At 47.7% G+C, this 23,802-nt stretch overlaps 1 protein-coding gene across 1 annotated transcript in view; it reads left to right on the top strand.

Annotated features, from left to right (window-relative positions):
• The window catches only part of LOC121552519 (signal-induced proliferation-associated 1-like protein 1), a 238,837-nt gene extending 217,610 nt beyond the window's left edge, over nucleotides 1–21,227 (top strand). The window contains exons 18-27 of the mRNA XM_045211170.1: nucleotides 9,626–9,723; nucleotides 10,028–10,500; nucleotides 11,068–11,262; nucleotides 11,578–11,614; nucleotides 11,657–11,785; nucleotides 13,470–13,698; nucleotides 14,167–14,325; nucleotides 14,824–14,926; nucleotides 16,088–16,166; nucleotides 20,619–21,227. Coding sequence (XP_045067105.1) covers nucleotides 9,626–9,723; nucleotides 10,028–10,500; nucleotides 11,068–11,262; nucleotides 11,578–11,614; nucleotides 11,657–11,785; nucleotides 13,470–13,698; nucleotides 14,167–14,325; nucleotides 14,824–14,926; nucleotides 16,088–16,166; nucleotides 20,619–20,762 — 1,646 coding nt within the window. The 3' untranslated portion in view covers nucleotides 20,763–21,227. The remainder of the gene's footprint in view (nucleotides 1–9,625; nucleotides 9,724–10,027; nucleotides 10,501–11,067; nucleotides 11,263–11,577; nucleotides 11,615–11,656; nucleotides 11,786–13,469; nucleotides 13,699–14,166; nucleotides 14,326–14,823; nucleotides 14,927–16,087; nucleotides 16,167–20,618) is intronic.
• Nucleotides 21,228–23,802: the final 2,575 nt, after the last annotated feature.

Raw genomic sequence — 23,802 nt, 5'->3', positions numbered from 1 at the left:
CAGGTCAGTACATCAGGCGTAAATGTCAGTTGGCTTTTCATAGCCGAGCATTCAGAGGTCGAGACAGCAGGTGCGGTAGAGAGAGAGAGAGTCGAAAACAGCAGGTCCGGGACAAGGTAGCACGTCCGGTGAACAGGTCAGGGTTCCCTAGCCGCAGGCAGAACAGTTGAAACTGGAGCAGCAGCACGACCAGAGCCTGGTTCCTCTCTAGGTTTCTTCCTAGGTTCCTGCCTTTTCTAGGGAGTATTCCTAACCACGTGCTTCTACATCTGCATTGCTTGCTGTTTGAGTCATCAGGCCAGGTAGTCCTGAGGCATGGTCCTAGGGCTCAGGTCCTCCGGGAGGGAGGGAGAGAGAGAGAGAATTAGAGGGAGCATACTTAAATTCACACAGGACACCAGATAAGACAGGAGAATAACACCAGATATAACAGACTGAACCGAGCCCCCCGGCACATGGACTATTGCAGCATAGATACTGGTGACTGAGACAGAGGTGGGTCGGGGGACACTGTGGCCCCGTCCGACGATACCCCCGGACAGGGCCAACCAGGCAGGATATAACTCCACCCACTTTGCCAAAGCACAGCCCCCACACCACCAGAGGGATATCAACAGACCACTAACCTACTACCCTGAGACAAGGCTGAGTATAGCCCACGAAGATCTCCTCCAATGCACGAGCCCGAGGGGGCGCAAAACCGGACAGGAAGATCACGTCTGTGACTCAACCCACTCAAGTGACGCACCCCTCCTAGGGACGGCATGGAAGAGCACTAGTAAGCCAGTGACTCAGCCCCCTTAATAGGGTCAGAGGCAGAGAATCCCAGTGGAGAGAGGGGAGCTGGCCAGGCAGAGGCAGCAAGGGCAGTTCGTCGCTCCGGTGCCTTGCCGTTCACCTTCGCACCCCTGGGCAAGACTACACTTAGTCATAGGACCTACTGAAGAGATGAGTCTTCAGTAAAGACTTAAAGGTCGAGACCGAGTGTGCGTCTCTCACATGGATAGGCAGAACATTCCATAAAAATGGAGCTCTATAGGAGAAAGCCCTGTCTCCAGCTGTTTGCTTAGAAATTCTAGGGACAATAAGGAGGCCTGGGTCTTGTGACCGTAGTCTACGTGTAGGTATGTACGGCGGGACCAAATCGGAGAGATAGGTAGGAGCAAGCCCATGTAATGCTTTGTAGGTTAGCAGTAAAACCTTGAAATCAGCCCTAGCCTTAACAGGAAGCCAGTGGAGTAATATTATTTTTAGAAATTGGTTCTAGTCAGGATTCTAGCAGCCGTGTTTAGCACTAACTGAAATGTATTTAGTGCTTTATCCGGGTAGCCGGAGAGTAGAGCATTGCAGTAGTCTAATTTAGAAGTGACAAAAGCATGGATGAGCTTTTCTGCATAATTTTTTCTCTGTAGGAAAATGAAAAACAGAAATTCCTGTCGGTACTGTTGTGTAACCAACTCTCCCTCCCTCCAGCCCTTTTCAAGGTCGTACTCTACCGTGACTCACGTCCGCCTCCTGTGTGTTTCTCTTTTTCCTCCTTTTCACTTCATTCCTCTGCTTTTGCAACATTTTCTCCTTTCAACTCTGTGCTGGTTGAATCAACCATGTCGACTCTCACACTCTAATCCAAAGAAAGTACATGTATTTTCTTTCCCAGCACATATCTAAGCTTCCTATTGTTTTAGCCTGCTGTCTGGATATGCGTCTCAACAGGTCATGTGGTTCTTTCAACTGTAGATGACTTCTCAGTTCTCACCCAATACATACAAATCCATTTTAACCCAACCCATTTTCTGCCCATTCAACCCAGTCCAACCCTAAACCCAGTCCAGTATAAGCCAACCCAGTCCAACCCTAAACCCAGTCCAGTATAACCCAACCCTAAACCCAGTCCAGTATAAGCCAACCCAGTCCAACCCTAAACCCAGTCCAGTATAAGCCAACCCAGTCCAACCCTAAACCCAGTCCAGTATAACCCAACCCAGTCCAACCCTAAACCCAGTCCAGTATAACCCAACCCAGTCCAACCCTAAACCCAGTCCAGTATAACCCAACCCAGTCCAACCCTAAACCCAGTCCAGTATAAGCCAACCCAGTCCAACCCTAAACCCAGTCCAGTATAAGCCAACCCAGTCCAACCCTAAACCCAGTCCAGTATAACCCAACCCAGTCCAACCCTAAACCCAGTCCAGTATAACCCAACCCAGTCCAACCCTAAACCCAGTCCAGTATAAGCCAACCCAGTCCAACCCTAAACCCAGTCCAGTATATGCCACAGGGATCCTGTAAATCAGTTCTATATGTAATTCTATGATTTCAGCCCACAATCTTTCTCATCCTCCTTCCCTCACCTCTTGACCCCTCAGTCAAACCCAACCTAGTCCAGGTAAGTTCAGCCCAGTCCAGCTAAGCCTAGTCCAGGTAAGTTCAGCCCAGTCCAGCTAAGCCTAGTCCAGGTAAGTTCAGCCCAGTCCAGCTAAGCCTAGTCCAGGTAAGTTCAGCCCAGTCCAGCTAAGCCTAGTCCAGGTAAGTTCAGCCCAGTCCAGCTAAGCCTAGTCCAGGTAAGTTCAGCCCAGTCCAGCTAAGCCTAGTCCAGGTAAGTTCAGCCCAGTCCAGCTAAGCCTAGTCCAGGTAAGTTCAGCCCAGTCCAGCTAAGCCTAGTCCAGGTAAGTTCAGCCCAGTCCAGCTAAGCCTAGTCCAGTTCTTCTGTGGTTTTGAATCTCTCTCATCCTCCCTTCTCTGACCTTTTGACCCCTCAGTCTCTCTCATCCTCCCTTCTCTGACCTCTTGACCCCTCAGTCTCTCTCATCCTCCCTTCTCTGACCTCTTGACCCCTCAGTCTCTCTCATCCTCCCTTCTCTGACCTCTTGACCCCTCAGTCTCTCTCATCCTCCCTTCTCTGACCTCTTGACCCATCAGTCTCTCTCATCCTCCATTCTCTGACCTCTTGACCCCTCAGTCTCTCTCATCCTCCCTTCTCTGACCTCTTGACCCCTCAGTCTCTCTCAGAGTTGCAAAGAAAAAGCCATATCTCAGACAGCCTATCTTAATCTTTTATTTGTATTGGCCAGTCTAATGATATGGCTTTTTCTTTGCAACTCTGCCTAGAAGGTCAGCATGCCGGAGTCGCCTCTTCACTGTTGACGTTGAGACTGGTGTTTTGCGGGTACTATTTAATGAAGCTGCCAGTTGAGGACCTGTGAGGCGTCTGTTTCTCAAACTAGACACTCTAATGTATTTGTCCTCTTGCTCAGTTGTGCACCGGCGGCCTCCCACTCCTCTTTCTATTCTGGTTAGAGCCAGTTTGCGCTGTTCTGTGAAGGGAGTAGTACACAGCGTTGTACGAGATCTTCAGTTTCTTGCCAATTTCTCACATGGAATATGTTCTTTCTATTTTATTTAGCCTTGTTCAGTTGTATTCTTCATTTCATACTATAAAATAATGCCACGGAATTCTAAGCAAATCTTGGCTGCTAAATGAACTAGTGTAGCCCACAGCCATTTGGCATAGCCAGATCAGGACCTAACATCAGGACAACTCAGAGTATGCTATTCTGTTCTTCTGAAATAGACTACATTTCCTTCATATCATGCTTCTTTAGACCTGTCGAAAATAAACAATGGATTTATTGTGTAGGTGTAGGCTATATTACATGGATTTATTAAATGTAGATGTTCCAAATGTCTGCATCAGTGGCTTGTAGGCTATGTGTGGAAGCCAGGAGAAAGTACATGTGTTTATGTTAATTACAGTCAATTACCGTGAGACCAACCGTTATTTGCTTGACAATCACTGGCTGACTAAATTTTGTGAGCACCACAGCACTAGGTGGGGCTAAGGCTTAAGAGGGTGTGAACGATGCTGAATATACAGTAGGTATAGACAAAGAAGAGCTCTCCAGTAGGTGTACGAAAAACATTCAAGGGCCATTTTCTTAAAAATGGGGTTACAAGTTTATCAAATTTCAAAGCAGAATTACTTTTCCATGTTCCAAACTACCAGCGGAGATGAAAGAGGTGGCTTCTGGGAAATTACTCTCCTGTCAGGGGTGAATGGCAGGGATCACATACACATGCAGGGACTGAAACCATGACCACACAGAGACACACACACACAGAGACACACACACACACACTACCTCGTCAGAGAGTGGGCAGACTGCAGAGCAGACAACTGCTGAGGGGTGAAATATGGTGGGAATCATTCTCTGTATACCATGGACTGCTGTTATGCCACTTTTCTAGTGCTCTCTTCTTCATCTCTCTACAGTCCCTCTCTCTGTTTTCTACTACTCTCTTCTTCATGAAGCGAAAACAGGTTTTTAGAAATGTTTGCAAATTTATAAAAAATTAAAACCAGAAATACCTTATTTATGAGATTTGAAATTGAGCTCAGATGCATCCTGTTTCCATTGATCATCCTTGAGATGTTTCTACAACTTGATTGGAGTCCACCTGTGGTAAATTCAATTGATTGGACATGATTTGGAAAGGCGCACACCTGTCTATATAAGGTCCCACAGTTGACAGTGCATGTCAGAGCAAAAACCAAGCCATGAGGTTGAAGGAATTGTCGGTAGAGCTCCGAGACAGGCTTGAGTCAAGGCACAGATCTGGGGAAGGGTACCAAATCATTTCTGCAGCATTGAAGGTCCCCAAGAACACAGTGGCCTCCATCATTCTTAAATGGAAGAAGTTTGGAACCACCAAGACTCTTCCTAGAGCTGGCCACCCGGCCAAACATAGCAATCGGGGGGAGAAGGGCCTTGGTCAGAGAGGTGACCAAGAACCCGATGGTCACCCTGACAGAGCTCCATAGTTCCTCTGTGGAGATGGGAGAAACTTCCAGAAGGACAACCATCTCTGCAGCACTCCACCAATCAGGCCTTTATGGTAGAGTGGCCTGACGGAAGCCACTCCTCAGTAAAATGCACATGACAGCCCGCTTGGAGTTTGCCAAAAGGCACCGAAAGGACTCTCAGACCATGAGAAACAAGATTCTCTGGTCTGATGAAACCAAGATTGAACTCTTTGGCCTGAATGCCAAGCGTCACGTCTGGAGGAAACCTGGCACCATCCCTACGGTGAAACATGGTGGTGGCAGCATCATGCTGTGGGGATGTTTTTCAGCGGCAGGGACTGGGAAACTACAGTCGTGGTCAAAGGTTTTGAGAATGACACAAATATGAATTTTCACAAAGTCTGCTGCCTCAGTTTTTATGATGGTAATTTGCATATACTCCAGAATGTTATGAAGAGTGATCAGATGAATTGCAATTAATTGCAAAGTCCCTCTTTGCCATGAAAATGAACTTAATCCCCCCAAAACATTTCCACTGCATTTCAGCCCTGCCACAAAAGCACCAGCTGACATCATGTCAGTGATTCTCTTGTTAACACAGGTGAGAGTGTTGACGAGGACAAGGCTGGAGATCACTCTGTCATGCTGATTGAGTTAGAATAACAGACTGGAAGCTTTAAAAGGAGGGTGGTGCTTGAAATCATTGTTCTTCCTCTGTTAACCATGGTTACCTGCAAGGAAACACTTGCCGTCATCATTGCTTTGCACAAAAAGGGCTTCACAGGCAAGGATATTGCTGCTAGTAAGATTGCACCTAAATCAACCATTTATCGGATCATCAAGAACTTAAAGGAGAGAGGTTCAATTGTTGTGAAGAAGGCTTCAGGGTGCCCAAGAAGGTCCAGCAAGCACCAGGACCATCTCCTAAAGTTGATTCAGCTGCGGGATCGGGGCACCGCCAGCGCAGAGCTTGCTCAGGAATGGCAGCAGGCAGGTGTGAGTGCATCTGCACGCACAGTGAGGCGAATACTTTTGGAGGATGGCCTGGTGTCAAGAAGGGCAGCGAGGAAGCAACTTCTATCCAGGAAAAACATCAGGGACAGACAGATATTCTGCAAAAGGTACAGGGATTGGACTGCTGAGGACTGGGGTAAAGTCATTTTCTCTGATGAATCCCCTTTCCGATTGTTTGGGGCATCCGGAAAAAAGCTTGTCCGGAGAAGACAAGGTGAGCGCTACCATCAGTCCTGTGTTAATCCAACAGTAAAGCATCCTGAGACTATTCATGTGTGGGGTTGCTTCTCAGCCAAGGGAGTGGGCTCACTCACAATTTTGCCTAAGAACACAGCCAAGAATAAAGAATGGTACCAACACATCCTCCGAGAGCAACTTCTCCCAACCATCCAAGAACAGTTTGGTGACGAACAATGCCTTTTGCAGCATGATGGAGCACCTTGCCATAAGGCAAAAGTGGTACCTAAGTGGCTCGGGGAACAAAACATCAAGATTTTGGGTCCATGGCCAGGAAACTCCCCAGGCCTTAATCCCATTGAAAACTTGTGGTCAATCCTCAAGAGGCGGGTGGACAAACAAAAACCAACAAATTCTGACAAACTCCAAGCATTGATTATACAAGAATGCCATCAGTCAGGATGTGGACCAGAAGTTAATTGACATCATGCCAGGGCGGATTGCAGAGGTCTTGAAAAAGAAGGGTCAACACTGCAAATTTTGACTCTTTGCATAAACTTAATGTAATTGTCAATAAAAGCCTTTGACACTTATGGAATGCTTGTAATTATACTTCAGTATTACCATAGTAACATCTGACAAAAATATCTAACACTGAAGCAGCAAACTTTGTGAAGACCAATACTTGTCATTCTCAAAACGTTTGACCACGACTGTAGTCAGGATCGAGGGAAAGATGAACGGAGCAAAGTACAGAGAGATCCTTGATGAAAACCTGCTCTAGAGCACTCAGGACCTCAGACTGGAGGCGACGGTTCACCTTCCAGCAGGACAACGACCCTAAGCACACAGCTAACACAACGTAGGAGTGGCTTCAGGACAAGTCTCTGAATGTCCATGAGTGGCCCAGCCAGAGCCCGGATTTGAACCCGATCTAACATCTCTGGAGAGACCTGAAAATAGCTGTGCAGCGACGCTCCCCATCCAACCTGACAGAGCTTAAGAGGAGCTACAGAGAAGAATGGGAGAAACTCCCCAAATACAGGTGTGCCAAGCTTGTAGTTTCATACCCAAGAAGACTAGATGCTGTAATCGCTGCCAAAGGTGCTTCAACCAAGTACTGAGTAAAGGGTCTGAGTAATTATGTAAATGTGATATTTCCGTGTTTTATTTTTTATAAATTTGCAAAACTTTCCACAAACCTGTTTTTGCTTTGTCATTATGGGGTATTGTGTGTAGATTGATGAGGAGGGGAAAAAAACCAATTTAATCTATTTTAGGATAAGGCTGTAACCTCCCGAGTGGCCCAGTGGTCTAAGGCGCTGCATCGCAGTGCTAGCTGTGCCACTAGAGATCCTGGTTCGAATCCAGGCTCTGTCGTAGCCGGCCGCGACCGGGAGGCCCATGGGGCGGCGCACAATTGGCCCAGCGGAGGGAATGGCCGGCAGGGATGTAGCTCAGTTGATAGAGCATGGCGTTTGCAACGCCAGGGTTGTGGTTTCGATTCCCACGGGGGGGCAGTATGAAAAAAATTAAAAATAAAAATGTATGCACTCACTAACTGTAAGTCGCTCTGGATAAGAGCGTCTGCTATAAAATGACTAAAATGTAAAAAATTTAAAAAATGTAACAAAATGTGGAAAAAGTCAAGGAGTCTGAATACTTTCCGAATGCACTGTACGCACGCACACAGGCACACACACTTTTGAGGTTGACCATGCAGTAGGATTTTATTGTGAGGCGGCAACAGCAGTTCTTTACTTTTCTTGCCCAGAATGAGGCTTTCATTAGCAAACGTGAAGATATTAAGTCAGCGAGAACTTTACAATGATTTACAAAAGAAAGTAACTAACTGGAATTTGCAACAGGAACATAAACTGGGGATAAATCAAATAAAAGGTTGAGCTCAAATAAACCAAACAAACCTGGCCTCATTAACACCTGTCCCCTGCCAGGCCTAGACAGAAATGACTAGTCCTCAATAACACCTGTCCCCTGCCAGGCCTAGACAGAAATGACTATTCCTCATTAATACCTGTCCCCTGCCAGGCCTAGACAGAAATGACTAGTCCTCAACATCACATGTCCCCTGCCAGGCCTAGACAGAAATGACTAGTCCTCCACAACACCTGTCCCCTGCCAGGCCTAGACAGAATTGACTAGTCCTCAACAGCACCTGTCCCCTGCCAGGCCTAGACAGAAATGACTAGTCCTCAATAACACCTGTCCCCTGCCAGGCCTAGACAGAAATGACTATTCCTCATTAATACCTGTCCCCTGCCAGGCCTAGACAGAATTGACTAGTCCTCAATAAAACCTGTCCCCTGCCAGGCCTAGACAGAAATGACTATTCCTCATTAATACCTGTCCCCTGCCAGGCCTAGACAGAATTGACTAGTCCTCAACCTCTCCTGTCCCCTGCCAGGCCTAGACAGAAATGACTAGTCCTCATTAACACCTGTCCCCTGCCAGGCCTAGACAGAAATGACTAGTCCTCCACAACACCTGTCCCCTGCCAGGCCTAGACAGAAATGACTAGTCCTCATTAACACCTGTCCCCTGCCAGGCCTAGACAGAAATGACTAGTCCTCCACAACACCTGTCCCCTGCCAGGCCTAGACAGAAATGACTAGTCCTCAACATCACCTGTCCCCTGCCAGGCTTAGACAGAAATGTCAAGGCTTAAATACCCTACCTGGGAACCCTCAATATGGACCATACCATTATTAACCAATTATCAAGTATCAGGTTCAATATGGACCATACCATTATTAAGTGTAAGGTTCAATATGGACCATACCATTATTAACCAATTATCAAGTATCAGGTTCAATATAGACCATACCATTATTAACCAATTATCAAGTAGCATGTTCAATATGGACCATACCATTATTAACCAATTATCAAGTATCAGGTTCAATATGGACCTTACCATTATTAACCAATCATCAAGTATCAGGTTCAATATGGACCATACCATTATTAACCAATTATCAAGTATCAGGTTCAATGTGGACCATATCATTATTAACCAATCATCAAGTAGAAGGTTCAATGTGGACCATACCATTATTAACCAATCATCAAGTAGAAGGTTCAGTGTGGACCATACCATTATTAACCAATCATCAAGTAGAAGATCCAATGTGGACCATACCATTATTAACCAATCATCAAGTAGAAGGTTCAATGTGGACCATATCATTATTAACCAATCATCAAGTAGTAGATTCAATGTGGACCATACCATTATTAACCAATCATCAAGTAGTAGATTCAATGTGGACCATACCATTATTAACCAATCATCAAGTATCAGGTTGAATATGGACCATACCATTATTAACCAATCATCAAGTAGAAGATTCAATGTGGACCATACCATTATTAACCCATCATCAAATGTCTGGTTATTTATATAAGGCATGTCTTTGAGATCATAGGACGATCGTCACACGCACTGTACGTATGCCTGTGGAATAATGTTAACTAGATTATCAATATATCTGGACCGTGTACGAAAGTCTGTGGTACAAAATGTTGTGTGAACTGTGTGTGTGTGTGTGTGTGTGTGTGTGTGTGTGTTTCCTTGCACTGTTGCTAACCTCAAACTCTTGTGTGTGTTTTTAGATGCTCCTGTGTCTAAGTCTGGTCCTGGGTACTCTGGAGCTCCACGCATCCAGAGGCAGGAGCAGGTCATCCACCACTCCCCCAAGAAGAGCTCCCAGGTCAGGCTTCACTCTGCGCCACACTCCCCTGTCCTCACCTCGACCAGGGTGGAGGCCCATACATACTTCTTAAGCCACCCATTTAACCATTTGGGATGCATGTCTATAGTCCAAAGTGACTTTCTCTCCACATCTCTACTTCATCTGCACTGACCTGAAGGCAGTTTCTCTTGTCCAGGTCTTTCAGATAACTGCAGATTAAGGATATCACTGATCTGAAGACAGTTTCTCTTGTCCAGATTCCTGTCTAACGAATCTCTCTACTCTTTCTACTCTCCCCCCCCCCCGCCCCCCACCCCCGCAGCCTGAGGGTCCCTACTCCAGCAGTAACACCCTCTCCAGCACGGCCTCCAGCGGGGGCCACAGCGACACCGACAAGTGGTCCGACCTGGGGGGCCCCGGAGCACCAGGGGAGGCCCCTGACTCTGAACCCAACGGCCTGGGAGGGGGGTACCTCCAGGGGGCCTCGGCCGACAGCGGGATTGACACCTCGTCCTACGGAGGGGGTGGGGGCCACTCACACACCCACCATGGGAGTTCAAGTTCCCTCTTGGCTCCTGGGGGTAGGGAGGGGAGGGATAGAGCTGCATCCCCCTGGCATAGCCCCACTGAGGGGGACAGGAGAGTGCTAGAGAGGTCCCCCCCAGCCGCGGAGTCCCCACAACCCCCAGGAGAGAGGGGGGAGAGAGCAGAGGGGACGGCTAGGAGTCCTCCTACACACCTACTGGTTAGAGATGGCAGCTCGTACAGTCTGAGTGATGCTGGGTCACACTCCAGGTATGCAGTGGTTTAGACTTGAATACACACATGCACACAGCAGAAACACACACACGCAAACGCATAACCTTTTTCAAAACCTCACTCTCATCGAATCTTTTAACCATGATATTTGCTAGGTCCCTCCCACTCGCTCTATCTAGCTAAGCTGAAAGAACACCTCTCTTTCAAGCAGCAGAGGTGACATATAATTTATCTTCAGTCACAAAGGGATACAGTGTGTTCTCAAAAGCACAATATAATGGCCTTGAAACTCGAACAGAACTCACACAGTTAACAAAACCACAGAGATAGATGTTGATGAAAGCTAGCTGATAGTACGTTCCAGTGTACAGTGACGTTCGGACTGGGAGGGAGGTGGCTATGTAACACTCTGTAATCTCTACATGTCCACTGCGTAATCTGTAGATTTCAACCCCTGCAGAAATGTGTTTTTGCTCAAAGTCTAGATTATGTCCATGCCAGCTCAAAATCTAGATTATGTAATTGGCAAATTACAGTATTTTTGGCCCTCATTGGTCGCTAGTTGAATCCATACCCTCTCCCCCCTATCCCACCACCCCACAGCTCCAGAGGCCATTCTGGCCACAGTTCCCCCCGTGAGGAGTCCTCTTCCTCTGCCACCTCACCCTGCTCCCAGACGTCGGTCTCCCCCGGCCCCAAGACCTTCTACCCCCGCCAGGGAGCCACCTCCAAGTACCTCATCGGTTGGAGGAAGCCAGGATCCACCATCAACTCTGTCGACTTCGGAGACAACCGCAAGTAAGACCAGGAGGAGAGTTGTTCTATTGAATGTGTGACACCATAGCCTTGTATGAGCTCTGTAAATACGTGATCCACACCTTGTGGCCAAAGGGGGGTATTACAATGCTATAAACATCAAGTTGAGTTGAAATGTGATGAGGAACTCTGCTCCAGATTAAATTCTATTAGATTTGTTTTAAGGCTCACTGCATGGTTTAAAATTCCTAACTGGTGTGTGTTCCCAGGACTGTATTGAAGCAGCAGCATGTATTTACCCTTTTTAACATGTCTGTTATCTGATTTCTAACCCCCTCCATGTTGATTTATTACCAGGAAGTCCCCAGGGGAGGGAGGAGGAGGAAGTGGAGGAGAGGGGGGTGGAGGTGGAGGAGGGGGTCAGGGTGGGGTTGGGGGTCAGAGCAGACCCCATCACTCCCCACAGCCACACCTCACCCACGCTAAGACCACTGCGGAGGACGAGATGAAGAGACTGAGTCCAGACAGCCCCCTCAAACACAGACGACACAAGGTCAAGGACAAGGTACATGCAGGGTGGGTGGGTGGGGGTGTGAGAAAGATATGAAGAGACTGAGGCCAGACAGACCCAATATATATATTTATAATATATTTTATATTTGAGATTCTTCAAAGTAGCCACCCTTTGCCTTAATGACAGCTTTGCACACTCTTGGCATTCTCTCAACCAGCTTCTTGAGGTAGTCACCTGGAATGCATTTCAATTAACAGGTGTGCCTTCTTAAAAGTTAATTTGTGGAATTTATTTCCTTAATGCATTTGAGCCAATCAGTTGTGTTGTGACAAGGTAGGGGTGGTATATAAAAGATAGCCCTATTTGGTAAAAGACCAAGTCCATATTATGGCAAGAACAGCTCAAATAAGCAAAGAGAAACGGCAGTCCATCATTACTTTAAGACATGAAGATCAGTCAATATAGAACATTTCAAGAACTTTGAACGTTTCTTCAAGTGCAGTCGCAAAAACCATCAAGCGCTATGATGAAACTGGCTCTCATGAGGACCACCACAGGAATGGAAGACCCAGAGTTACCACTGCTGCAGAGGATACATTCATTAGAGTTACCAGCCTCAGAAATTGCAGCCTAAATAAATGCTTCACAGAGTTCAAGTAACAGACACATCTCAACATCAACTGTTCAGAGGGGACTGTGTGAATCAGGCCTTCATGGTTGAATTGCTGCAAATAAACCACTACTAAAGGACACCAATAAGAAGAAGAGACTTGCTTGGGCCAAGAAACACGAGCAATGGACATTAGACCGGTGGAAATGTGTCCTTTGGTCTGGATTCCAAATTGGAGATTTTTGGTTCCAACCGCCGTGTCTTTGTGAGACGCGGTGTGGGTGAACGGATGATCTCCGCATGTGTATTTCCCACCGTAAAGCATGGAGGAGGTGGTGTTATGGTGTGGGGGTGCTTTGCTGGTTTATTTAGAATTCAAGCATGGCTACCACAGCATTCTGCAGCGGTACGCCATCCCATCTGGTTTGGGCTTAGTGGGACTATAATTTGTTTTTCAACAGGACAATGACCCAACACACCTCCAGGCTGTGTAAGGGCTATTTTACCTAGAAGGAGAGTGATGGAGTGCTGCATCAGATGATCTGGCCTCCACAATCCCCCGACCTCAACCAAATTGAGATGGTTTGCGATGAGTCGGACCGCAGAGTGAAGGAAAAGCAGCCAACAAGTGCTCAGCATATGTGGGAACTTCTTCAAGACTGTTGGAAAAGCATTCGAGGTGAAGCTGTTTGAGAGAATACCAAGAGTGTGCAAAGCTGTCATCAAGGCAAAGGATGGCTATTTGAAGAATCTCAAATCTAAAATATATTTTGATTTGTTTAACACTTTTTTGGTTACTACATGATTCTACATGTGTTATTTCATAGTTTTGAAGTCTTCACTATTATTCTAAATGTAGAAAATAGTAAAAATAAAGAAAAACCCTTGAATTAATAGGTGTTCTAAAACCTTTGACCGGTACTGTATATATACTGTCTGTATATATTATTACAAGACAATTTATATGTCGGTACAATCACATCATGCAGTGTACAGACAGCAGACCAGGGACTTCTATAATGTTAGAATTGAAAGTGTGTTTTTATTATATTGACTTGTAATAGCAGGACTTATCAGTCTGACTGTCTCTCTCTCTCTGTCTCCCCCTCTCTCGCTCCCCTCCAGTCCTCCTCCTCAGGCCAGCCCCCTACCCGTCGGTCTCTCCACCGGACCCTGTCTGATGAGAGTATCTACCGGGGCCAGCGTGTCCCCTCCCTGAGGCTGGGGGACCTAGAACCAGACCCCACCCTGGCTAGTGACGTGTTGTTCAGCTGCTCCACCTTGCCACGCTCTCCCACCACCCGCGGGGTGCCCCTCAGACGACCTTCATACAAACTGGGGATCAAACTCCACGGTGAGACTGTACGGGATTCTGTTCCAGTTAACGTGAACCCTGCTCACAAACACTTTTGATGACTGACTATTGAGTAACACACCTGTTCTTGACTCGGTGACATACAGTATATTAACATTCGTCATTGGTTTCTAAAATACAACCGCGAACAGTGGACAACTTGGAATGACAGCTCCAAAGGTGGGCTCTGTGAGCATGATCTTTGCTGTGGTGGTGTTTGGGGCTGCAGCTGTGTGTCTGCTGCCCTCTTCTGGTAGAAAAGAATAACACGTTGTAGTACAAATATTCTTAAACGTTTCAGTGTTCAGTATAAAAAAAATTACCAGCATGCTAGTTTCGTTTTTCAGAAAAAGAGCCAATGTAAGTGACTAAGTTGCATGCTTGAACAACATTATCACCATGCCTGTCTTCCTCTAGTAATTAGTAATGTCTCCGGCCCTAACCTGTCCCCCTGTCCTCTGTCTCCAGGTGACCTGTCTGCGTCTGACACGTCATTGGCTGAGATGGTTGAGCGACAGCGACAACCTCTCCCCCAGGAGCTGATGCCCCTCCCCCCCTCAGAGAGCAGGGACAGCCCCCTGGACTGGACCCACATGGTGGATGTGGCCAACGCCTTTGAGAATGAGAGTAATTACAGTCTAATATATATTGTGGCTCAACCTTAACCCAACTAAACAAACCTTTTTCTCCTTATAATATATACATATTCTGTTCTCTCTCGCTCAATTCAATTCAATTTAAGGGCTTTATTGGCATGGGAAACGTATGTTAACATTGCCAAAGCAAGTGAAGTAGATAGTAAACAAAAGTGAAATAAACAATAAATATTAACAGTAAACATTACACTCAGAAGTACTCTCCCTCTCTCTGCCTCCTTCCCTACTTCTCTCTCTATCCCCCCTCTCGCTCTCTCTCTCGCTCTCTCGCTCTCTCTCTCTCTTGCTCTCTCTCTCTCTTCGCTCTCTCTCTCTCTCTGCTCTCTCTCTCTCTCTCTCTCTCTCTCTCTCTCTCTCTCTCTCTCTCTCTCTCTCTCTCTCTCTCTCTCTCTCTCCCCTCCCCATATCTCTCTCTCTCTCTCTCTCTCTCTCTCCCTCCCCATATCTCTCCTCTCTCTCCTCCCTCCAGTCCAAAGAGGGTTTGTGTTTAATGATCCTAACCACAGAGGTAGTGGAGCCTCCAGCCCTCACCTGGAGATCCAGCCTGCCCCTCTATCCAGACCTTCATCCAGGTAACCCAGACAGATCTCCATTCATGTTTGCAGCAGTATTTTGTGAAATTATTTCCAAGCATTTTAATACCGCTTTTCACGCAGCTGTTGATGGAGACTACAAGTATTTGAAATAGTTTCTGAGGGCTTGAAGAAACAGTGTGTGTTCACACCCTGAGTTATTACCAGATGTGTTATTAGAGGATGAGAGATCTCATGTGGTTCACACCCTGAGTTATTACCAGATGTGTTATTAGAGGATGAGAGATCTCATGTGGTTCACACCCTGAGTTATTACCAGATGTGTTATTAGAGGATGAGAGATCTCATGTGGTTCACACCCTGAGTTATTACCAGATGTGTTATTAGAGGATGAGAGATCTCATGTGGTTCACACCCTGAGTTATTACCAGATGTGTTATTAGAGGATGAGAGATCTCATGTGGTTGGATGTATGTTACCAGATGTGTTATTAGAGGATGAGAGATCTCATGTGGTTGGATGTATGTTACCAGATGTGTTATTAGAGGATGAGAGATCTCATGTGGTTGGATGTATGTTACCAGATGTGTTATTAGAGGATGTGAGATCTCATGTGGTTGGATGTATGTTACCAGATGTGTTATTAGAGGATGTGAGATCTCATGTGGTTGGATGTATGTTACCAGATGTGTTATTAGAGGATGTGAGATCTCATGTGGTTGGATGTATGTTACCAGATGTGTTATTAGAGGATGTGAGATCTCATGTGGTTGGATGTCTGTTACCAGATGTGTTATTAGAGGATGTGAGATCTCATGTGGTTGGATGTGTGTTACCAGATGTGTTATTAGAGGATGTGAGATCTCATGTGGTTGGATGTATGTTACCAGATGTGTTATTAGAGGATGAGAGATCTCATGTGGTTGGATGTATGTTACCAGATGTGTTATTAGAGGATGAGAGATCTCATGTGGTTGGATGTGTGTTACCAGATGTGTTATTAGAGGATGTGAGATCTCATGTGGTTGGATGTGTGTTACCAGATGTGTTATTAGAGGATGTGAGATCTCATGTGGTTGGATGTGTGTTACCAGATGTGTTATTAGAGGATGAGAGATCTCATGTGGTTGGATGTATGTTACCAGATGTGTTATTAGAGGATGTGAGATCTCATGTGGTTGGATGTGTGTTCACCCCCAGTGAGGGTCCTGCAGGTCTGGAGAGGAAGTTGACCAAGCTGGAAGCCATGGTTAGGATGCTGCAGGATGACCTGAAGAAGGTAACACACACACACACACACACACACACACACACACACACACACACCGAGTCTCCAGTCTCACTGTCATCGTTTCAGCAAATTGATGGGAAAAATGGCCATCAATAACCACACAAATCAATACATGCACTTAACTCAGAAACTACCCACGAAAACAACAAGGCACAAACTAATGGACTACTCTGGATGAACAGATTGGTGTGTGTGTACGGCCGCTTGCATTGATACGCACACACACACACACACACACAGTCAAACTTCTTCTTCCTTTCTGAAAGATACTTTCAGCTTCATCAGCTCTAGCTGCCTCCGCTCTCTATGTTTGGTGGAAGAGGGTTTGTCAAAGCTACCTACTGTTTTCACTCAGGACAGGGATGTATTTGCATACAATGGCTCAGGGATATGAGCAATGAGTGTTGGAACAAACTTTGTCACACAGTTTTCTGTCCTTTTAGTTAGTGAATCAGCAGTTTGTGTCATTCACAGTGTTTTAGCTACAATCTGTTGTTGCTGTTGCTGACTCTAAACTCTCTAACTCCCTTTATTCTCCCTCTCCCTCCTCCTCCTCTCTCTACCTCTCTCTCTCTCTCTCTCCCTCCTCCTCTCTCTCCCTCCTCCTCTCTCTACCCCTCTCTCTCTCTCTCTCCCCCTCCTCCTCTCTCTCCCTCTCTCTCCCTCCTCCTCTCTCTACCTCTGTCTCCTCTCTCTACCTCTCTCTCTCTACCTCTCCTCTCTCTACCTCTGTCTCCTCTCTCTACCTCTCTCTCTTTCTACCCCTCTCTCTCTCTCTCTACCTCTCTCTCTCTCTCTCTACCTCTCTCCTCTCTCTACCTGTCTCCTCTCTCTACCTCTGTCTCTCCTCTCTCTCTCTCTCTCTACCTCTGTCTCCTCTCTCTACCTCTCTCTCCTCTCTCTACCTCTCCTCTCTCTACCGCTCTACCTCTCTCTCCTCCTCCCCTCTCTCTTTATCTCTCTCTCTCTCTCTCTCTCTCTCTCTCTCTCTCTCTCTCGCTCATCTCTCTACCTCTCTCCTTTCTCTACCTCTGTCTCCTCTCTCTACCTCTGTCTCCTCTCTCTACCTCTCTCTCTACCTCTCTCTCTACCTCTCTCTCTCTCTACCTCTCTCTCTACCTCTCTCTACCTCTCTCCTCTCTCTACCTCTCCTCTCTCTACCGCTCTACCTCTCTCTCCTCCTCCTCTCTCTCTCTCTCTCGCTCATCTCTCTACCTCTCTCTCTCTCTCCTCTCTCTCTCTCTCTCTCTCTCTCGCTCATCTCTCTACCAATCTACCTCTCTCCTCCTCCTCCTCTCTCTCCTCTATCTCTCTCTCTCCTCTCTCTACCTCTCTACCTCTCTACCTCTCTCTCCTCTCTCTACCTCTCTACCTCCCTCTCTTCTCTCTACCTCTCTCCTCTCTCTACCTCTCTCTATCTACCTCTCTCTACCTCTCTCCTCTCTCTCCTCTCTCTACTTCTCTATCTACCCCTCTCCTCTCTCCATCTCTCTCCTCTCTCTCTCCTCTCTCTCTCTCTCTCCTCTATATCTCTCTCCTCTCTCTATTTCTCTCCTCTCTCCATCTCTCCTCTCTCTACCTCTCTCCTCTCTCTACCTCTCTCCTCTCTCCTCTCTCCATCTCTCTCCACCTCTCTCCTCTCTCCACCTCTCTCCTCTCTTTACCTCTCTCCTCTCTCTACCTCTCTCCTCTCTCTACCTCTCCTCTCTCTACCGCTCTACCTCTCTCTCCTCCTCCTCTCTCTCTCTCTCTCGCTCATCTCTCTACCTCTCTCTCTCTCTACCTCTCTCCTCTCTCTCTCTCTCTCTCTCTCTCGCTCATCTCTCTACCAATCTACCTCTCTCCTCTCTCTACCTCTCTCCTCTCTACCTCTCTCCTCTCTCTACCTCTCTCTATCTACCTTTCTCCTCTCTCTACTTCTCTATCCCTCTCCTGTCTCTATCTCTCTCCTCTCTCTCTCTCTCCTCTATCTCTCTCCTCTCTTCCTCTCACCATCTCTCCTCTCTCCTCTCTCTACTTATCTATCCATCTCCTCTCTCTCTCTCTCTCCTCTATATCTCTCTCCTCTCTCTATTTCTCTCCTCTCTCCATCTCTCGTCTCTATACCTCTCCTCTCTCTACCTCTCTCCTCTCTCTACCTCTCTCCTCTCTCTACCTCTCTCTATCTACCTCTCTCCTCTCTCTACTTCTCTATCCCTCTCCTGTCTCTACCTCTCTCCTCTCTATCAATCTCCTCTCTACCTCTCTCCTCTCTCTACCTCTCTCCTCTCTCCATCTCTCTTTACCTCGCTCCTCTCTTTACCTCTCTCCTCTCTTTACCTCTCTCATCTCTCTACCTCTCTCTCTCTCTACCTCTCTCCTCTCTCTCTCTCTCTCTCTCTCGCTCATCTCTCTACCGATCTACCTCTCTCCTCCTCCTCCTCTCTCTCCTCTATCTCTCTCTCTCTCCTCTCTCTACCTCTCTACCTCTCTACCTCTCTCTCCTCTCTCTACCTCTCTACATCCCTCTCTTCTCTCTACCTCTCTCCTCTCTCTACCTCTCTCTATCTACCTCTCTCTACCTCTCTCCTCTCTCTACTTCTCTATCTACCCCTCTCCTGTCTCTACCTCTCTCCTCTCTCCATCTCTCTCCTCTCTCTCTCCTCTCTCTCTCTCTCTCCTCTATATCTCTCTCCTCTCTCTACCTCTCTCCTCTCTCCATCTCTCTCCACCTCTCTCCTCTCTCCACCTCTCTCCTCTCTCCACCTCTCTCCTCTCTTTACCTCTCTCCTCTCTCTACCTCTCTCCTCTCTCTACCTCTCTCCTCTCTACCTCTCTCCTCTCTCTCCTCTCTCTACTTCTCTATCCCTCTCCTGTCTCTACCTCTCTCCTCTCTCTATCTCTCTCCTCTCTCTCTCTCCTCTATCTCTCTCCTCTCTTCCTCTCACCATCTCTCCTCTCTCCTCTCTCTACTTATCTATCCATCTCCTCTCTCTCTCTCTCTCCTCTCTCTCTCTCTCCTCTCTCTATTTCTCTCCTCTCTCCATCTCTCGTCTCTATACCTCTCCTCTCTCTACCTCTCTCCTCTCTCTACCTCTCCTCTCTCTACCTCTCTCTATCTACCTCTCTCCTCTCTCTACTTCTCTATCCCTCTCCTGTCTCTACCTCTCTCCTCTCTATCAATCTCCTCTCTACCTCTCTCCTCTCTCCATCTCTCTCCACCTCTCTCCTCTCTTTACCTCGCTCCTCTCTTTACCTCTCTCCTCTCTTTACCTCTCTCTCTCTCTCTCTATCTTTCCTCTCTACCTCTCTCTCTACCTCTCTCCTCTCTCTATCTCTCCTCTCTTCCTCTCTCTCTCTACCTCTCTCCTCTCTACTCTCTCCATCTCTCTCCATCTCTCTCCTCTCTTTACCTCTCTCCTCTCTCTACCTCTCTCCTCTCTCTACCTCTCCCCTCTCTACCCCTCTCCTCTCTCTACCTCTCTCCTCTCTCTACCTCTCTACCTCTCCTCTCTCTACTTCTCTCCTCTCTCTATCTCTGTCTCCTCTCTCTACCTCTCTCTCTCTACCGCTCTACCTCTCTCTCATCCTCCCCTCTCTCTTTATCTCTCTCTCTCTCTCTCTCTCTCTCTCTCTCTCTCTCTCTCGCTCATCTCTCTACCTCTCTATCGCTCTCTACTTCTCTCCTCTCTCTACCTCTCTCCACCTCTCTCCTCTCTCCACCTCTCTCCTCTCTCTACCTCTCTCTACCTCTCTCCTCTCTCTACTTCTCTATCCCTCTCCTGTCTCTACCTCTCTCCTCTCTCTACCTCTCTCTACCTCTCTCCTCTCTCTACTTCTCTATCCCTCTCCTGTCTCTACCTCTCTCCTCTCTCTACCTCTGTCTCCTCCCTCTACCTCTCTCTCTCTACCTCTCTCTCCTCTCTCTATCTCTCCTCTCTTCCTCTCTCTCTACCTCTCTCTACCTCTTCCTCTCTCTATCTCTCTCCTCTCTCTACCTCTCTCCTCTCTATCTCTCTCCTCTCTCTCCACCTCTCTCCTCTCTCCTCTCTCTACCTCTCTCCCCTCTCTACCTCTCATCTCTCTACCTCTCTCTACCTCTCCTCTCTCTACCTCTCTCCATCTCTCTCCACCTCTCTCCTCTCTCTACCTCTCTCCTCTCTCTATCTCTCCTCTCTCTACCTCTCTCCTCTCTCTATCTCTCCTCTCTACCTCTCTCTACCTCTCTCCTCTCTCTATCTCTCCTCTCTCCACCTCTCTCCTCTCTCCACCTCTCTCCTCTCTTTACCTCTCTCCTCTCTCTATCTCTCTCCTCTCTCTACCTCTCTACTCTCTCTACCTCTCTACTCTCTCTACCTCTCTCTACTTATCTCCTCTCTCTCCTCTCTCTATCCCTCTACTTCTCTATCCCTCCCATTATTTCTCCTTCTCCCTCTACTTCCCTCCTCTCCCTCCCTGTAGGAGCGCGAGGAGAAGCTGCGTCTCCATCTGCAGATCAAGAGGCTGTGGGAGGATAACCAGCGGCTACAGGAGGAGTCCCAGAGCTCTGCTGCCAAACTCAAGAAGTTTACAGAGTGGGTTTTCAACACCATCGACATGAACTGAGACAGAGAGAGACAGAGGAGAGGGAGAGGAGAGGAGGAAGTGGAGGACAAGGATAAGGGAGAAAATGACTTTGCAACTGGGCCACCTCACACTGACCAGGAGGGAAGAAGAGGAGAGAGAGAGGAGGAAGAGGGAGAAGAAGAGGAGAGAAAGTGATTGTTTGTTGGCTAGAGTAAAGGACAAAGGGACCAGTGCCAACCACTCAAAACACATTTCCCCTTCTCCCTGGCACTCGCTGAAGGACTTATTCCAACCCCCATGTCTCCTTCTTGCCCTCTGTCTCCAGTAAAGTTCCCTTCTCAAACTCAGGACCAGATCCTAGAAGGACAATGTTATTTTGTTAAATAATACTGTCCGCACACACTGGCTGAGGAGGTGTGTGTATTTGTGATGTGGTTTCAGTACTGCCCCAAAATACTGAAGCACTCTTCCTCTCCTCTCCTCTCCTCTCCTCTCTCCTCTCCTCTCCTCTCCTCTCCTCTCCTCTCCTCTCCTCTCCTCTCCTCTCCTCTCCTCTCCTCTCCTCTCCTCTCCTCCCTCAGTGTCTAAGCTGACTTCACTCTGGGGGTGAGAGAGAGAAGAGAGTTGTGTTTACCACAATAGCCTCTCAGCTCAGTGTCTGTACAGCTGAAGCCTCAGAACATAGAACACACTAACTGTAACAGCCCCTTTGGAAACTGGAATCTCTCCTCTCCTTCTCTCCTCCCTCTCTCCACCACTCCTCCTCTCCCTCTCTCCACCTCTCCTCCTCTCCTTCTCTCCTCCCTCTCTCCACCACTCCTCCTCTCCTCTCCTCCCTCTCTCCACCTCTCCTCCTCTCCTTCTCTCCTCCTCTCTCCACCACTCCTCCTCTCCTCTCCTCCCTCTCTCCACCACTCCTCCTCTCCTTCTCTCCTCCCTCTCTCCACCTCTCCACCTCTCCTCCTCTCCTTCTCTCCTCCTCTCTCCACCACTCCTCCTCTCCTCTCCTCCCTCTCTCCACCTCTCCTCCTCTCCTTCTCTCCTCCTCTCTCCACCACTCCTCCTCTCCTCTCCTCCCTCTCTCCACCACTCCTCCTCTCCTTCTCTCCTCCCTCTCTCCACCTCTCCTCCTCTCCTCCTCTCCCCCTCTCTCCACCACTCCTCCTCTCCTCCTCTCCTCTCCCTCTCTCCACCACTCCTCCTCTTCTTCTCTCCTCCCTCTCTCCACCTCTCCTCCTCTCCTCTCCTCCTCTCTCCACCACTCCTCCTCTCCCTCTCTCCACCTCTCCTCCTCTCCTTCTCTCCTCCTCTCTCCACCACTCCTCCTCTCCTTCTCTCCTCCCTCTCTCCACAACTCCTCCTCTCCTCCTCTCTCCACCTCTCCTCCTCTCCTTCTCTCCTCCCTCTCTCCACCTCTCCTCCTCTCCTCCTCTCCTCCTCTCCTCCTCTCTCCACCTCTCCTCCTCTCCTTCTCTCCTCCCTCTCTCCACCACTCCTCCTCTCCTTCTCTCCTCCCTCTCTCCACCACTCCTCCTCTCCTCCTCTCCTCTCCCTCTCTCCACCACTCCTCCTCTTCTTCTCTCCTCCCTCTCTCCACCTCTCCTCCTCTCCTCCTCTCCTCCTCTCTCCACCACTCCTCCTCTCCTTCTCTCCTCCCTCTCTCCACCACTCCTCCTCTCCTTCTCTCCTCCCTCTCTCCACCACTCCTCCTCTCCTCCTCTCCTCTCCCTCTCTCCACCACTCCTCCTCTTCTTCTCTCCTCCCTCTCTCCACCTCTCCTCCTCTCCTCTCCTCCTCTCTCCACCACTCCTCCTCTCCTTCTCTCCTCTCTCTCTCCACCACTCCTCCTTTCCAAACCCTGACTCATCTGATGCTACCTCTGTCTACACTATCCCAATAAACAGGTAGACAGACAGGGGGAAGAGACAGACAGACAGCCCTGCCTGCTGTTTTCTGTCCAATCACATTCCTCTACCTACAAGGGAACAAACATACAGATCTTCATCTTCACCCATTTCTATTGGAACAACCAAGGAGAGGGAATGGAGACCCAGGTACATACTGTATTAACTAGATGTCTATGGAATACTGGTCATTCTGACCAACAAAGGATTTTATCTGTACTGCTTTGGACCAGGGCATTGAGAAGCATGTGCTTCTAACATCTGAAAGATAACTTTCCAAGAGTCTGGAAAACTGGGGAGTTTGGCAGTTGGAGTTTCGTCCATTCCCCTCTTCCACCATATTGCCCTCCAACTAGTCTCATTGACCAGTAGTGTGTTACGGCCGAGCCTAGATACCTAGCACACCAGGCTACCACACACTCTTACCCCCCCAAACCACACACACTCTTACCCCCCCTGTTAAAAAACAAGTCATCAACATCAGAGATACCATGATCAGATGACATGGCTGAAATCAGGAGTATATTGCTAATAGAACTGTGTCTTAAAAGCAATAGCACGGAGTATAACCAAACGTCTTGTTCCTTTACAAGAGAAGTTCTGAGGACCGGTAGGTTTGAAACGACCATCTTACTCCAAGCAGAGTTTTGGAAAAGCAATGGGACATCTTCAGCCTTTGGTATGGCGGGTGCGCGATGAAGAACAGGAAGGAGGAAAGAGGATTCTTCTCTTTCACCCCCACCATCTCAAGGAATGTGATTCTCTTCTAATCGTTTTAATCGGGGGAACATTTTGGGAGTTTATTTATTTCTTTGTATTATAAAAATCAATAAATACGTTGTTCTTATTGCGTACAGTACAACTGAAGTCGTCAGTGTTTAGTTTTCTCTTAGAAAATTTGTATTATCTAAATGGCTTTGATTCTTTCCATTCTTGCTTTTAAAGCCTGACATTATGGTTTCTACTAGCTCTGGTCCAGGTCATTAGTGCACGTTTCTCCACTCCCGTTAGTAGAGAAACATGCACTTACACCCCAGACCAGAGCTAGGTTTATATACTATTAATATCTTGTTTCGTGGTGCCAGAGCCTGCTGTTGTGTTGCTTACAGTGCCATCCAGTGGTGAAAAGTGGAAGTGTCACTCAACATAGAAAATCTATGTGCTACCATGATCCA

The sequence above is a fragment of the Coregonus clupeaformis genome, chromosome 36 (genome assembly GCF_020615455.1).
Source record: "Coregonus clupeaformis isolate EN_2021a chromosome 36, ASM2061545v1, whole genome shotgun sequence".
NCBI classification, from domain to species: Eukaryota; Metazoa; Chordata; class Actinopteri; order Salmoniformes; family Salmonidae; genus Coregonus; species Coregonus clupeaformis.
The sequence above is the reverse complement of the archived record's forward strand: the minus strand, read 5'-3'. Positions and strand labels throughout refer to the sequence as shown.